Source organism: Micropterus dolomieu, linkage group LG10, assembly GCF_021292245.1.
Source record: "Micropterus dolomieu isolate WLL.071019.BEF.003 ecotype Adirondacks linkage group LG10, ASM2129224v1, whole genome shotgun sequence".
Taxonomy (NCBI): Eukaryota; Metazoa; Chordata; class Actinopteri; order Centrarchiformes; family Centrarchidae; genus Micropterus; species Micropterus dolomieu.
In genome coordinates, this window is record NC_060159.1 from 14538206 (window position 1) to 14554571 (window position 16366).

General features: G+C 40.9%; 2 protein-coding genes across 4 annotated transcripts in view; one reads left to right on the top strand and one right to left on the bottom strand.

The window, feature by feature from the left end:
• Nucleotides 1-597: 597 nt before the first annotated feature.
• Nucleotides 598-6795, top strand: si:ch211-203k16.3 (angiopoietin-related protein 7). The gene is made up of 8 exons (XM_046061278.1): nt 598-791; nt 2751-2966; nt 4477-4596; nt 4693-4807; nt 4919-5056; nt 5295-5511; nt 5606-5801; nt 5877-6795. Exons 1-8 carry the CDS (start codon nt 636-638, stop codon nt 6021-6023), a joined length of 1305 nt encoding a protein of 434 aa, XP_045917234.1. The 5' UTR covers nt 598-635; the 3' UTR covers nt 6024-6795.
• Nucleotides 6796-7580: 785 nt separating this feature from the next.
• The window catches only part of snx9b (sorting nexin 9b), an 18503-nt gene continuing 9717 nt past the window's right edge, over nt 7581-16366 (bottom strand). For all 3 annotated transcript variants that reach the window (XM_046060826.1, XM_046060825.1, XM_046060827.1), the window contains 13 exons: nt 14223-14361; nt 13603-13687; nt 13242-13367; nt 12983-13100; nt 12738-12868; nt 12381-12484; nt 12158-12261; nt 11895-11972; nt 11614-11690; nt 10429-10518; nt 9420-9534; nt 9235-9326; nt 7581-9087 (listed from right to left, as the gene is read on the bottom strand). In XM_046060826.1, coding sequence (XP_045916782.1) covers nt 9040-9087; nt 9235-9326; nt 9420-9534; nt 10429-10518; nt 11614-11690; nt 11895-11972; nt 12158-12261; nt 12381-12484; nt 12738-12868; nt 12983-13100; nt 13242-13367; nt 13603-13687; nt 14223-14361 — 1307 coding nt within the window. In that variant the 3' untranslated portion in view covers nt 7581-9039. The remainder of the gene's footprint in view (nt 9088-9234; nt 9327-9419; nt 9535-10428; nt 10519-11613; nt 11691-11894; nt 11973-12157; nt 12262-12380; nt 12485-12737; nt 12869-12982; nt 13101-13241; nt 13368-13602; nt 13688-14222; nt 14362-16366) is intronic.

Sequence of the window (16366 nt, forward strand, 5' to 3'; positions counted from 1 at the left end):
GAAATAGGCCGGGAATGGGGTAGAAGAAGGTCTGTAACTGGGGTGAGTACTGCCATTTCCAAAAGTGCAACAAGTGCAAATTTGTCACTCCATAGGAGCACAATACCACATTTTGTCATGTCATCTGTGCATGTGTGTATTTTATTGAGTAAGGCGTTGAAAGTTAGAAAACATGAAGACTGTTACCTGCCTTCGAATTAAGCTTAGTTAAAGTCAAAACTGTAGTTTGGCTTTAATGGCAGGTGACGTGTGCAAGCTTGTGTTTGTGTGTGTGTGTGTGTGTGTGTGTGTATATTGAGTTACCCAAGGACTAACAGTTATGTGATAGACTGAGGGGATCACCTGTCTCTTAATTAATCTCACTTTCCTCCATTTATATGCAAGAGACAAGGGTGTGTGTGTGTGTGTGTGTGTGTGTGTGCTCGTGTGTAGGAGACAGAGAGAAAGAACAAAAGAACATGACTTTGTGTGCTAAAGGTGTCTTTATGAGGTAGACGATAGCATAATACACTAATTTTCTCAGTTTTTGTCCTTGTAGGAAGAGCCAGCCGAGCCTCACATGGTGAAGCACACACTCCCGTGTCGCAGCCCCGCTCTCACTGACCAGGCAGGAACAGACTAACTGGGCAGCAGCAATGTCCCTCCTGTCATTAACCAACCCTCCCGGCTGGAGCGTGTGCTCTGCTCTCTGTATCCTCATCGTGTTGCTTCCAGAGGTCAAAGCAGACAACCTAAACACTACCACTCAGCGCAATGGCGGGGGATCCCAGTGTGGGGAGTACACTAACCAGGTAGTTACTGTAAACATCCCAAATAGGCCAAAGTGATGATCTCTGAACAAGCTGCTGCAGAAGAGACTTATTACTGCCTTCTCTATCCTCCTTTTACTCCAGAAATGTGTCAGCTCTGTGAAAGAGCATCTCAACTCTGCAGGAATTAAAATAATATTTCATTTTCTACTATATTTACAGTGAAAAAGTATGTACTCTGATCCTGTTCAAGGAAAAGTACCAATACAACAATCTAAAATATTCTTCATTAACACAGCTACTACTTGAGTAAAGGTATTATTAAAATATACTCAGAATAACAAAAGTAAAAGTAGTGTTGTGGCCTCTGTGACTGATATATTATTATATATCACAATAGTAGATACTTAATACTACTATGTATCAGTGTGTAAAGAGCATTTTACAGATGTATTCGGTTGCTGTATTTGTAAGTTGCAGCTAGTTCATCTACTTTAGATATAGTTTGGTAGTTTAGTGCAGTGGTACACAACCAAGGGGTCAGGCCCCTCCAGAGTCACATTTTTTTTAAAATTTTTTTAACATTTTTATTCATTTAGCTGACGCTTTTATCCAAACCTCTGGAGCAACTAGGGGTTAAGTGTCTTGCTCAGAGACACAATGGTGGATGGGTCACAGTGTAGGATTGAACCGGGGTCTCTCACACCAAAGGTGTGAGTCTTATCCATTGCACCATCACACCCTCACACCCTCTGAAGGGTTCCATTTTGCTGCAGAAATCTATATTCATATTTAGAACTTTTCTCGAAACTTTGCTTTTTTTGTGCAAAATAATAATAATAATCAACAATAAACTAAAAAAAAACCTGCATAATATTTTTACCTCTAAATATTATGTTCATACTGTACCTGGCAAATGCTGTCAAGAATGATGTCTTACTGAATACTAAATATTGTATGATCAACTGCCAACCACCAGAGGTGTTCATGTTATATATTGTACTGTCAACAGGGGTTATTGGTAATATGGATAAAATCCTCTGTTGCGTCATCTCGACATATTGCTGAATTAACTCAACTTTTAGGGAAATAAATTTAAAGACAATTTACATATAAAATAATAGAAATGTGTGTTTTGGGGCAATCTAGTGAATTCAATTCCCTAAAATCAAAATATTTCATTACAACATTGCACACTGGCCTTATGCATGCAGGGATATCAAGGAGATAGCTATCACAGTACAAACAGTATGGTGAAGGAATTTATACTACTTGTAAATGAAGGAAAACAAGATTCTCTTCTTTGCATTTGATAAGGAGAAAAATTTTCAGTTTTTACCTAAACAAAGAGTCCACAGCAATGCCAGCAGCTCTATGTGGCTACTTCCAGACAGGGGTGATGTGCTATTGGCAATTCTAATATGGTGATGCTAAGCAGATACAATGTTCTCCATCTTAATGAAGTTTGTTAGCATGCTAATAGCTAAATAATATTAAACGTGGATGGGAATTTAATTAGTTGAAGGTATTTGGTCATCAACCAAAGTTGACCTACTGGACACATTAGTGACTACAAAAAATTCTGAGAGGTACCAAATTTCATTGCCAGCCCTAAAGCCATGCTGCTAGAAAGGCTATAAGTGACTAATTTGATTAGTTATCAAAATTTGAATGATTAATTAGTACCTGAAATATTCATTAATTCACTGATTATATCAGCAGTAATTCAGGTGGAAAATAAAGGGTGTAAAAGTATGAGATCAGCTTGTGGCTGGTTTGTAAGGACATGACATTGAAGAAAAAAAACTGTCAGAATCCAATGTGCTGCAGTTAAACTTTGAATCCGACAGAACTGATTGATTTGCCAGAGAAAAAATCTGACTTTCGTTTTATTATTTAGGCTAGTCCTTGTTTTGGTTGTGGTTGTGAAGAAATTAACACATATTTTGACACTCAGGAAGTTAGGAGTTGTTCAAAAAGTGTCTCCTCCATCTCAAACAGGTGTTGGAGGATGGGATGTGTCGGCTGGTGGCCACTCTGCCTCAGCTGGATGAGCAGAAATGCCCGGATATGTTTCGCTGCACAGATGAGGTTTCCTACTGGCTGCACGAGAACGAGGAGAGGAAACAGCAGATTGCGGCGCTGAAGGAGACCATCTCTGAACTGCAGGAGGAGCTGAGGAACCATCGGCACCGCATCAAAGTCCTGGAGCTGCAGGTGAGATTTCCATGTCGACTTAGATGACCTGGATCAACTATCAGCCACAATCCTTTCAACTGCTTTGAGTTCCTGCTTTAGTCCACCTGGATCTCACTATATGTTGTAACAATGTGACTGTTCCTTTTTACGACTAAAGTAGTGTTTTTGCTCATTTGGAAAGAAAACCTATTCTGTTCCTCTGTGTGACATTAAATATAACATTTCAAAGCCGGACTTAAAAAAAAAACAAAGATTGACTTCTTTTTTGTATTTCCTCTGCTCAGGGCCTCTTGGTTTGGAGACAGTTCAGACTAGACATAAATATTTGATCAAGTAAGTCTTGATCGTGGTTTGAATAAATGTGTAGGCAAACTGTTGATGGAGTCAACTTTCCTGAAATTGTTCTCCTCTTAGTCTGACTTGCTGTTAAAGATCATGGTTTGGTGAAACACATCACATTAGTTGTGTTCAGTTCTGCACTGTGACATGGTGCCTCGTCATCAAGCTGGCTTCCCCCCCAGCATGTCCTTGACCTTAGTCTCTAACAGGATTAGCCTTCTACTCTTCCACGTGTTGCCTCATGCGTCTCAGGCAGTGAGCCTATACAAACTCAAGTGGACTGGATGGTGGCCAAAAGTGGATGATGAGGAAGGAGAGGGCTTGTGTCTTGTGTGCGTTCTACATGAGAACAGGGCAGGGGAGGAGAGAGATCCAGTGTTTGTGGTAATGGGAGTTAGTGTTATCCTCCAAGTCCAGGCTAGGAATAAACCACATACTGAATGTCTGGCTTTCATTGCATGTTTGAGTATTAACGTATGTTTATGTTCAGTAGTCAATTGTCATAAGTGACAGAAATCTTCAAAGATATTTTAACATAAGCATAACAAAATGAGGTGATGATTGCAATAACCACATTTAAATCACACTTTCAAACATGTCAAAACAGAAGAAATAAACTACCAAGGCGCTGCACTAAAAACCTTGTGAAATATGCCAAAATTAGAAAAACAGGAAAAAGCTTTCAGATGGTGCACTTTAATGGTGCATTGCTGTCATAGCAGGTGGGAGCCAAAAGAAAAACAGAATTAATACACGTGTGTGTGTGTTTTTCTTTGTGCATATTTTTGTCCTTGAATAACTAATGAAATGCATTAAACCTAGCATACTTAATGTTTATTTAGTGTTTATTCCGTGTCATTTATAGCTGAAGAAATGCAAGTGCAAGTGCAAGTGGGCATTGGAAGTTGCCATGAAAAAAAAAAATAAAGCACTATATCTTAGTTTCAAAAAGTTTGTGATCCACTGTTTTACAAGTTGTTTTGGCTTTTTATTAAATAATTAGCACTATGCCTAAAACACATATCAAATACTATACATTATATAATTATTAATACACATTTAGAGCTGATTCAAGATACAGCCTAATTTAAATACAAGACAAAGTTTTCCACCTTGAAAACAGATCTCAGCTAATGTTTTTCTGTGTGTGCGTGCTTGTGTGAATGGGTTTTCACATGTGTGGTGTCAGAGTGAAGAGAGGAACCACTTGAATATCTCCTTGGAGCAGCGTTTTCATGAGATGGAGGCTCACTATGTTGAAGCCACCACCCTGCTGCACCTACAGGGCACTCTCATCCTAGATCTCCAGGTATACCCATAATAAGTCGTTAAAACCCCCCAACTATGTGCACTGCAGGTTTTTTAACTTTATTGTTGATAATAATTTCACTGTATTTCTGTTTAGAACCAACTCCATAATCTGACACTTTTGGTGGATAGAGTAAAAAGAAGCCCCGGGTGCTTGATCAACATCGTCCGCCCCAACCCACTGATGAGCGCTCAAGAAGCTCTTCACCCGGGTACACGCTCTCAGAAACATGCAGTCATTCGTGCTATGATCTGCCAGCAGAGGGCGCCAAGCCCCCACTGCAGATTTACTGCTACTTTCATGTCACATTTTCTTCCTTCAGAGATTCAACATGTGAGGAACTGTCCCATAGACTGTGCCTCCATCTACTACAATGGAGTGCGAAGATCAGGTCTCTACACAGTAGTGCCATCACTGGCCGGCATGCCTGTGGAGGTGTATTGCGACATGGACAAAGATGGTGAGTAACATGCCATTACACAAGGGGTAGGAAGTTGTCTTAGCTGTGACTGTATTTCCACTGAACTGCCAGAGTTTCAATCCATGTGTTGACAAGCACACACTCTGCTCTGAGCAAGACACTGAGCACCAACTTCAGGTTTGCTGTAGTGCCTTTGACCTGATGAGAAGAAATATAGTAACCCATTAGACAAGGCATATGCTTTCCCTTCCAGTGCGATTCATTCTCTTTGCCTCAGGTGGTGGCTGGACTGTGATCCAGCGGCGTGTTGACGGCTCAGTGAGCTTTGACCGCCCCTGGAGGGACTACAGGGACGGATTTGGTGACCTGCACTCTGAGTTCTGGCTTGGCAACAAACACATACATGACCTGAGCACCCAGGGAGACTACAGCCTCCGCATTGACCTGGAGGACTGGAGTAACAAACACAAACACGCCCTCTACCAGAGCTTCAGGTCAGTGTCAAGCACAGGTGCACAAAAAATGCACTTACCAGCTGTACCTCTTGGATCACTTCCCTTCTGTCCCTCTGTATGCGTTTGTGTGCAGTGTGGACGACGAGGAGCATCAGTATCGTCTCCATGTGTCGGGCTTCAGCGGGACAGTGCAGGACTCTTTCAGCTGGTACCACGACAAGCAGGGCTTCAGCACCCCCGACAGTGGCAACATCTGTGCTGAGATCTCCCACGGTGGTTGGTGGTACAACCAATGCTTCTATGCCAACCTTAATGGGGTCTACTACAGGGTAAGTGTACACAGAGGGCCCTTCCCTTCATATTTTTTAAAGTCATGAGATATTTACTTCCTCCTAATCCTTCAGGGAGGCCATTACATCCCTAAAGGCCGGGGGCCGCTGGGTCCTGATGGGATCGTTTGGTACTCCTGGAGAGACTCTGACTACTACTCCCTACGCAAAGTCAGCATGATGATCCGCCCACGCAGCTTTCGGACCCGTCTTTCACCCTGACCCACTGTCTTCATGACAACGATTAGGATGCGGGGACAATGATGTGACAACAGTGATCATGTGGGCGTGTCACTGGGACATCAATTGACAGAGCTCATCAAGAAGGAAGTGAATGTCAATTATGTCAACAACAGTGCAACCAGAGAGATGTGGAAATGGCTTCTCTTCTGCTATTTTTGGGAGAGGAAGAAAAAAAACTCTGCAGGCTTGATATTCCCCAAAACTGCTGACTCATTTTATAGCAGCATATTTTTGATTAACACAAAACCTTATACTGTAGAGTTTTTGGGACATGGACATTTTTCACTCAGTCACAGGAAGTGAGTTCTTCCTTATTTTCTACTACTATTTTGTACCTTTAGTTTGATACTTTGACACACTATTAGCAACCCAGCCAAAACAAAAAAGGAGGTACATTTGCATGATGTGTTGACAGAGGAGTGAAGGGATCTCACAGTTCCTACCAACCAGAGGAGGCACGTGCAACTGGCAGGCAGATCACTTGAGACTGTTCGAACGCTCGGCATATGGTGTGTGCTCATTGCATATTTATGATTACTCCATTATTATCCCATTTTGCTACTACAAACTATGAATTTAATCGATTGTGTAAACTTATTGAAATCAAAAGGATTTAAATATTATTCAAACAAGTCAGACAGAAGAACACTGACTTATGTTAGATATAACAACCCCATCCTTTTAAGTGCTACTGACTCACAGCCTAGGGTCAGGCAGAGAAGATGTGCTATTTGAGGATTGTGTATACATACACAATGTATGGATAAAAAAAATAAACATTATATATACAAAACCTGACATAAAGGAGGCTATTTAATATAAACACAATGTTCTGCTAGAGCACTCATGTGAAAACTAATATCGGTGACTAACAGGTGGAAATAATAGATAACTTCTGTACACAGTTTATTTGTGGAATACAGCGTTACTGACATTGAAATTACTTTACACATGGGTTTCCACAGACCTTAAGCCTATTGGCAGGTTGGTGCTGAGCAGCGGTAAGGTCATTTATATGTTCACGTTAAACTCTTAGATGACCTGAAAATAATATGACCAATGTTTTGCAAGATATTATACATAGCATGAGAATATTCTTATTGCAAAATGTATATATTTTTTAAACTTTGAAATGAGTGCACCTAGCTCCAATGAAGGCCTTAACGCCCTTGAACACATACATTTAAATTTAACTAACAAAGACGAGACTGAATGTAGTCTGGTGTTCAAGATCCCCTCAGCTGGCTACTTTATGTGGCCTACACATCCAGCTGCACCTGATGGGCGCGAGAGCTAAATGTGGGGTAAAAGGGCTCTTTCACCTCCTCCACTACAAGACTGCACAAACACACTCTTTGACCCGTCGCACAGGCTGCCGACTCATTCTCATTCCTATCCATCGCTACGCAAGGATCTGCTCAAGCAAGAATAAGGGCTTTACTGTGCACAAGTCAGAGAGTGTGTCGTGTGTTGTACACTTGAACTACGCTGAGAACAAGACAAGGTTTCTTACAAAACAAAACACAAAGTCCCAAATGAGTACAAATCATTCTTTAATAAATCAAACAGAATTTCTGCTCCTCTTTGAGTTACACTGTATTGCAAATACCTCTATACATAAAATAGTATCTCACTGACAAAAAGCACCCGATAGGTCCAATAGAATATACACATAGAATATATATATGTGTATATATATATATATATATATATTTTTTTTTTTTTTTTTTTTTCCATGTATGAAGTGATAAGAAAAACAAAGAGTGAACAAGATTAGAGACTGATTGAAAACTGGGCTGTGAAAAGCAAAAGCAAAATTGCATACATGACATAATCAATGGCTCCATCCCAAACTCTTCCTATAGTATAGTTTCTTACAGTTAACATTAGCATATAGCAGTCACGCCTTCATTTAAAACACCATGATCTAGTCAACAAAGGACGCATATTCTTTCAAGACAACTGGGAGAGAGAAATCAAGTTTGGCACCGCCTGCAGGGAGGTATTAATTCACTGACTTTTGGCTTTAATCTCTTAATATAATGAACCCCAACTTGAGTATCCTTTATCCCACATTTTGACTCCTGAAATGTAAACTGCAGCGTCACGGAACGAAGGCTCGACCATTTCTATTTTTTGCAAGGCACGTGGGCAAGACAGGAAGGAGGTGGAGCTTCCTGTTAGCTTTTGAGGAAGTGCTGGATGAAAGGGGGCTAGGGAATGCCAGCCCTGGACCCACAGAAGACACTCTGCCTTTGCAAACTCTGCTAAAGCTTGGATTCTCTCCACTGCTTTCAAAGAAGATGTTAGGACTCACTCAAATATGAGATAACGGTACAATGCCACGTTAAAAAAAATCTACCCCCTGCTGTCCCTGTTGACAGAGGGAGGTTAGCTTTGGTTTTTGGTGTCACTACATCACTGTGCAGACAGATCTTTTACAACACGTGTAAATCCTTTCCTTTACCATTTTTTTTACAAATGAATGAAAACATGCATATTGAGTATTGCTTTAAAATAGGTAGATAAAATGTGAGCACAGGCGTGTCGTACAAAACTTAGCTTAGCATCACAAAACTCTGGAGATCAACTCAAGCAATGTAACAATTTATGACCACAAACTGTGACTTGGATGTTTACTTCCTGTCTCATTTGCTGCGGACCTTGGACAGAGGAAAGGGCGTGTGTAAATAGTGCGTCTTGTTTTGCTATCAATGCTGGGCCTGCAAATAAACCCACTGATGTCAAAGACTTTCAGCAGCTGCACATGCTTATTAAATGTTTAAACACTTCTGAGAACAGCACATGAAAGTAACACCATGATCTGGGACTACTGGCATGAGCAGTAAAGGAAGGGATGAGGTAAGAGTGGGAGAAAGAGAGAAGTGAAAATTAAATTAAAGGGGGGGAAAAGAATGCGGAATAAGCAAGAATATTTTGGCTGTTGAGCTGGTTTAACTCCTGTCTTGTAGTGCGAGACTGAAGGCCGTTGCTTTCACATTGTAGTGAACTGACTGTGTGCTTGTCTCAGTTTTGCAGCAATCTGTCAAATTCAGAAGAAGGAAAACTCTCATGAATACAAAAGCAGAGGTTGGTCGTGTGATAGCTTAGCATCTTTGGTGAGGCAACAAAAGAGGACAGACTCCAATTTAATGTGACAGACGGTCGATAAATAAAAAAACGCCTTTACCGTCTCGTAAAACTTGACTTGCTCTTCCAAGTACAACTGCATGACCCTGTTGTAGTCATAGATACGGTTGCTATGGAAATGGTTCATCTCAGCTGTGCGGAGACAAAGAAGGGGGGGGGGGCACTAGGATCAGATGATGTTACAGTAAACCCCACCACCTAAATGTTTCTGAGTGAGTGTGTTACCTTGTAATGAGTAAGACATGGTGCTGACTCGTTTAGCCATGGTGACTTTGTCCTGAGGGGTAATTTTACTGGTGGCCACCAGCTTGTCGGCCTCCTTCACCTTGTCTATGGCAGCCTGCATGAATTAAACAACACACATGATTAACAACATGAGAGTCCTCAGTTACACTGTACGAAGACAAAAGACAATTTAAATTATCTGTATCCAGATAAGGTGAAGAACTAATGAAAACCTGATTAACAATATTTTCTGGACTGTGTTGCACCAGCTATTCATCATTTCATTACTAAATTCTTAGCAACTAATAGCTCGTTTATAAACTAGTGATTTACAGACTTCAGGAATGTCTTTGCTGGTATAGACTTTAAAAAGGTGCAAACTGGCTGTTGTGAAACATCTTTATCCCTGTCCAATCAAAAGCAATCAACTACGTAAACAGGAAGTCACTGTAGCTATGACATGATAACTAATATAAAAGTTTTAGTGACCAAAAGATATATTAACACTTTGTAAATGTATGTATGAGTGTTAGAAATACTGAAGTAGCTTAGAGTGGGAATGTCCGATTCTGCTGACCTAACAGATTTGATTTTTTAACATGGAGGAATATTGTGTTATAGTTATGAAATATTAAAAATATTAACAATTTACATTACTATTAAATAGCATTTTATTCATGTATCAAGTCAGATATGTCGACCATATCCAATTATCGCTTACTTTTTTCCCCCAATTAACTTTTACTCAAGAGGGTCATATTTTAGCAACTCAACAATTATAATAATCCAACAACTATTTTGAGCGCAATCCATTTTGATTTAGTGATTAATATCCACTTATTAAAAAATGTTATCACTAAGCTTGAACTTTAGAACAGCTGGTGCAACTGGCTCCTGCTACAGAGCCCCTTGAAGAAACTGCCTTTAAAACTATGTTAGTCGACATAAATTAGACATCCCATTAGATTTGTTTTCTAATAATCATTTCTGTAACTCTTTCCTGATGTACCTTATGGACTCCGATGGTGTCTGGGAAGCATCCCAGAAGACCTTTATATTCATTGTTGGTCTCCATGACGAAGTGGAGGTCTTTCTTTGGCTGGAAAGGAAGCAAATACAGAGACAAAAAAAGATAAATGTAACCTAAAATTGGAACAAAGTTAAATCCAAAACAGGAAATAGCACACATATCTGAATCTTAAAGAGAAGAAAGAATACAGGGAAATATTACACACAGGAGTAAAAGTTTTATTTTAACACAACAGCTCAACTGAAACACAAAAAAAGGAGATTTAAGTTTATAATAATGTAGATTCTCGTGAAGAGATTATGGATTCAGCTGAGCATCCGGTAGAACCAGACACAAAGAGTCGCTGTAGCACTGCAAACAACAGGTAAAGTAATACAAGAGGCAATCATACTTAGCTCATATCCACTTGTCCTGCAGTATACCTTGCTATATGTACTGTATATAAACTCCTACTTATATCTTCCCTTATTCTTGAATTGATCAAGGGAAAACTGTATGTAGCCTCCCAAGGTTAATGCAACAGATATACTGCATTGTTTTAGACTTTGGGCTATAAAAGCTGAATCCATGTGCAGACAATGGCTTTCGCAATTACTATCACTGGCATCGCTAAACTAGTGCCAACATTTCTACAGAAGCACTAAACCAAAGTGTCCAGAGCAGCACTCGCTTACCAGATGAATCCTCCCTCTGGAAGCTGCTGGGACATTAAAAAAAAAAGGCCCACGCTTGATTTTATTACACATCACAATGATCAGGCTACACAGAACGGTCCGAAATGCAAATAGTGGATCTAAACAAGAACTAGGAAATACTAGAGCTATTTTCCCGTGGGTTCTTCCTTTATAGATATAGACTTCACGAGCCGGAAGCTGGAATAAAGGGGTCATTAAAACGCCACAACTAGGAAATAAACACTGGCAGCAAGCAGGAAATGTTCACAGACATTTTGAGATATTGCAATTATTGAGTGAGTGAATACACAATGATGTGGTTGATAAATGAGTCCAAAATAATTTTGAGAAAACAGAGGCCTTAAAGTTCTGCTCCACTGCCTTCTCAGTGAAGGTAAACCACTGCAGTGCATCAAACGCCCCTGCCAAGACCTTTGTTTGAATTTGAAGGCGGTGATCAGTTACAACAGGCATATCAACAAGAACCTACCTGCTCTGCCACCATCTGAGCTATCTCCTCATATGTCTTGCCTGCTGCTGTCATGGCATCAGTCAGGGTTGACTCGCCTACAGCAGGAAAGGGGTTAAAACATGTCATTGCCGTGTTTCTTAACAGCATCTGTGTGCCAATTTGTTTCAAAACAGATTTCGACATCATGAATGACTGCATAGTAAATTGCATCTACCACAATTATGATGACTGCAGTGGCTGAAAAATGCCCAAGTCACTCTAAACAACATTTGATGTCATATCTGTATTCACTGTTGTACCTTGGTACCCGCTGCTGGTGAAGACAGAAGAGAGGTTTTGGAAGGCTTTGCCGATCCTCTGGTACTCTTTTGGCAAAGCTGTAGAGGGAAAGAAATGAAACAGGCACAGACAGACACACTGTGTGAATGAACTTTTCTTGAGTTGCCAAAACACACAACATAACAAACCATACTTTAATATAAACAGTGATTACAGTACACAGTGAGGGTGTGGCCTATGTGTGGGAAAACATTTATTTAGCTTCTGTGCGGCGTGTACGTACGGCCTGTACATCTCTTCCAGTGCTCATTGCCCACTGTGAGGATTTCCTTTACCCCGTCATCCATGGCTTTGGTAAACTTGCTGAACTGCTCGCATTTCTGTTCCCTGTGGACAAAGGACGAGGGCAAGTGAACATGCAGTCAGCCATACACTTATTGTCGGTTCTTTCTGTGTCAGGTTTTTCTATTTGCAGTAGTTTTAGAATAAAGATTGATTTAACTCACACTTCCACAAGATCCAGATCCGAAGCTTCAGGCTCTATCGTGGTGAAGATCATCACTCCCACCGTCTCGTCTTTCTCTGCTTTTCTCTTCCCCATCTTCCAGTCCTGTACCAAAGAATCGCTCTTTAAGTAGGGAATAATAAAAATCTACAATCTAGGTTTTGGTAAGTACAAATCATGTTAGTCTTGAATGAAAGGTCTTCTATTCGGCTGTTGAAGAACAAATCTTATCTACTTTTCATCAAATGGTTGACTTTAACATTAAAAGCGGGACCTTTAAATCCTTCAGTAATCCAATGTTAAAAGCACATGTCATTCAAAAGCAAAGAGGAGAAGAAGTGGAGGAGGAATAGCACACCTTCTCATCCTTGTAGGTGAGGAAAGTCTGGAACACTTCACTGCTGGAAACCACAGGGTGCCTGCACATTCTGGTCATCCAGCCCTGCAACCGCTCCATACGCATCTTAATAAACTCTTCCTCAAATCGCCCTGGGAGAAAGGGGAGGAGACAAAGAAAAGATTTCATTTCCATGTTGTCGTTAGCAATGTTTATCTTCTTTTTTTTGTGTCTTACATTTGTTAGTCACAGAGTCGGGCACTTACCTGTCACCTGCTTGTCCGGCAAAGAGGGGATGGGGATGGCTGACCCGAATTTGTCTAGCAGCCTCTCATACAGCCAATCAAAGTGCTTGTATCTGTGATTGACTGGTCGGTTTGTGGTCTGGAAAAAAATAAAATAGGGTAATGAACATATTTGTAGATATTTTCAATTATTTGGTGTTATCTGGTGTCTAAACTCCAGTTTAGTTCAATCCCAGATGTCAAAAATATCAACATTTTGAAAATGCCAGTGAATACTTACGTTGGGTGTGATTTGGTACTCGATGTAACTCTTGAGGCCGTACATCTTTGAGCCTTTCTTGGGATCAGCCACCACACAATCTAGCTGAGTTTCAGGGTAAGCCCACACGGGACCAACTTCTCCCACCTGAGCATAAAACATAAAGATTATAACCCCGATACGCATACAAACATAGGCTCACACCGGCAAATAGAGAAAACCTCATCGAACCATGCTGGAATACTACTCAACATCCTGTAGGATCGTCTATTAGTGCAATCATCTACCTGACGAGTGGATATTGTGCTCATGACTCATAACAAGTAAAGACATCTGATGATATAATGTAAACAATCTGTATGGATACTTAGAAGCAACCTACATAGATTGACAGCTTCTCTTTGCTCTTAGCAGGCTGCTTGCATAGGAGGTAGAGCTCTGGACCAGACTTGGAGAACCCAGGAAACCTGCTCAAAGAGAAGGAGAAGAATTGAAAAATGATGGTCCTGACCATGCTCTTTTAAATCCTCCACACTCAGAGGCAGAGGACTTTAAGAAAATTTGCTTTGCAAATGTTTTACAGAGAAGGAAATGCATTCAACTCGTTTGTTATACCTCATGGAAACACAAACTAGGTTTCTGTGAGTAATCAGCTTTTATGTATGGCTTGGTACAGAAGATTCCCACTCTTGGTACAAAGAATTCCCCATGTTATTAATTAATGTACATAAGTTCTCAGAGTAACAGTGATATTCCTGGAAGCCATAAACCAAACTGAGCACATTCCAGCTAAAACACATTGTTCTGCACAAACTCATACCAGCTTAATCTACTTACTGAATAATTTTAACAGTTTAAATCACTATGTTTTTGCTAGTTTTCTTGTCAAGACAGTGATGTGCTGTATTGTAATATTTTACAACCATCGTCGCTGTTCTTCTGCTTCATCTATAAACCTCGAGGATTCAAAGCCTCAGGTCTTACTGCCTCATTCAGTCTTACTTGTTGAGGGAGATTTTCATTGAAGACGCATGAGCTCCTCCTCTCTGTATTGCTCCACCGTCTCCAGATTCTGACTCGGCGTAACCTCCAGTGGACTTCATGTCATCCCACTCATCATCCCACTCATCATCCTCTGCTCCTGAGGGCGGATAAATGATACAAACACATGGTTGCGTTTGAAATCACAGGCACAGTTAGTGCATATTCTGTGTTCAACAGCCTACAGTACAGTGTGTAAATGTGCAAGAAGCCAACTGTGTGAAAATTCACAGCTGCTGGGGAAGCTTCACTGATACATATACAGCAGTTTCTGCTCTATTATATTAATTAAACACTAGCAGGAATGGACATTAAAAGGATTGTATCAGTTTTGTTTACATTACATTTATTCATTTAGTTGACGCTTTTATCCAAAGCGACTAACAATTGCTATACATGTCAGAGGTCGCACGCCTCTGGAGCAACGAGGGGTTAAGTGTCTTGCTCAGGGACACAATGGTGGATGGTCACAGCGGGAATCGAACCTAGGTCTCTCCCACACCAAAGGCAAGCATCTTATCTATGCACCATCACCACCCAAATATAATATAAACCAATTGTTAGTGGTTTCCATTTATTGATCATTGTGGCTAGAGAGACAACTACATGTTGCAGCATGAGTCTGACTAATATTATCTAAAGTAGATGAAATGGAGGACTATTTTAATGCAAATACAAAATGTCTAACTCTTAATTTGGGGTTTCTCATTCTTATTTCATAAATAGAAAAATACTCTGCTAAGCCTTTTCTTTGACCCCTAACATTAGGTTAGAAAGAGATTTTTCAAATGACAGATGCAGATGCACTAGCTTGAGGGCATGCAGCACTCGCCATTAAAAACATTGCATTTCTGTAATTTAAAGGACCAGTGTGTAGGGTTTGGTGGCATCTAGCTGTGAGGCTGCAGATTGCAACCAGACAACCCTTTTCCTCGCCATCCCCTTCCAAGCCTCAAGGAGAACCAACAGTGGGCGCTAAACTTGTGAAAAATGCAAAAGGCACTCTCTACAGCCAGTGCTTGTTTTATCTGTTGTACACTAATGTTGAAACACGGCGGTGCAAACTTGATGCAGACTTGATGGATGCGCTATTTGTTTCTCCACGAGAATTTCGATTTTCTTCTTTTTTCTTCGTGTTAAGTCCTGCCCCCTTATCTGCCTCTGACTGGCTAACGCTCACCCCACCCTAACCCAAACCAACCTAACCAACAGAGGCAGAGAGTTCCAGCCAATCAGAGGCAGAGTTGTCAAAAATCTGAAAGGGAAAAAGAAAAAGAACGCAAACCCACTCCCTCTGTAGATACAGTGGGGGAAAAAAGTATTTGACCCCTTGCTGATTTTGCAGGTTTGCCCACTTACAAAGAATGCAACAATCTACAATTTTAATCATATGTACATTCTAACAGTGAAAGACAGAATCCCAAAGAAAATTCCAGAAAATCACATCATATAAATTTATAAAAATTGATGACCATCTGATGAGGAAAAACAAGTATATGACCCCCTACCAAACAGCAAGTATTCTGGCTCCTACAAGCCAGTTAGTCTTTCTTTAAGACACAGCCCCAATCCCAACCAATTATCTACATCAAATACACCCGCCTCACCTCGTTACCTGTATAAAAGACACCTGTCAACACCCAAACAACCAGCATCCAACATCAGCACCATGGGCAAGACCAAAGAGCTTTCTACGGACATCAGGGACAAGATTGTTGATCTGCACAAGGCTGGGATGGGCTACAAGAGAATCGGAAAGCAATTTGGAGAGAAAAGATCAACTGTCGGTGCAGTTATCAGGAAATGGAAGAAGCACCACACCACCGCCAACCTCCCTCGGTCTGGGCCTCCACACAAGATCTCGCCTCGTGGGGTGTCCCTGATCATGCGAACGGTGAGGAATCATCCCAAAACCACAAGGGGGGAACTGATGAATCAACTGAAGGCAGCTGGGACCACAGTTACAAAAGAAACGGTTAGTAACACACTACACCGTCATGGATTGAAATCCTGCAGCGCACGCAAGGTCCCCCTGCTCAAGAAGAAACATGTACAGGCCCGCAAGAAGTTCGCCATTCACCACCTGGACGACTCAGAAGAGGCCT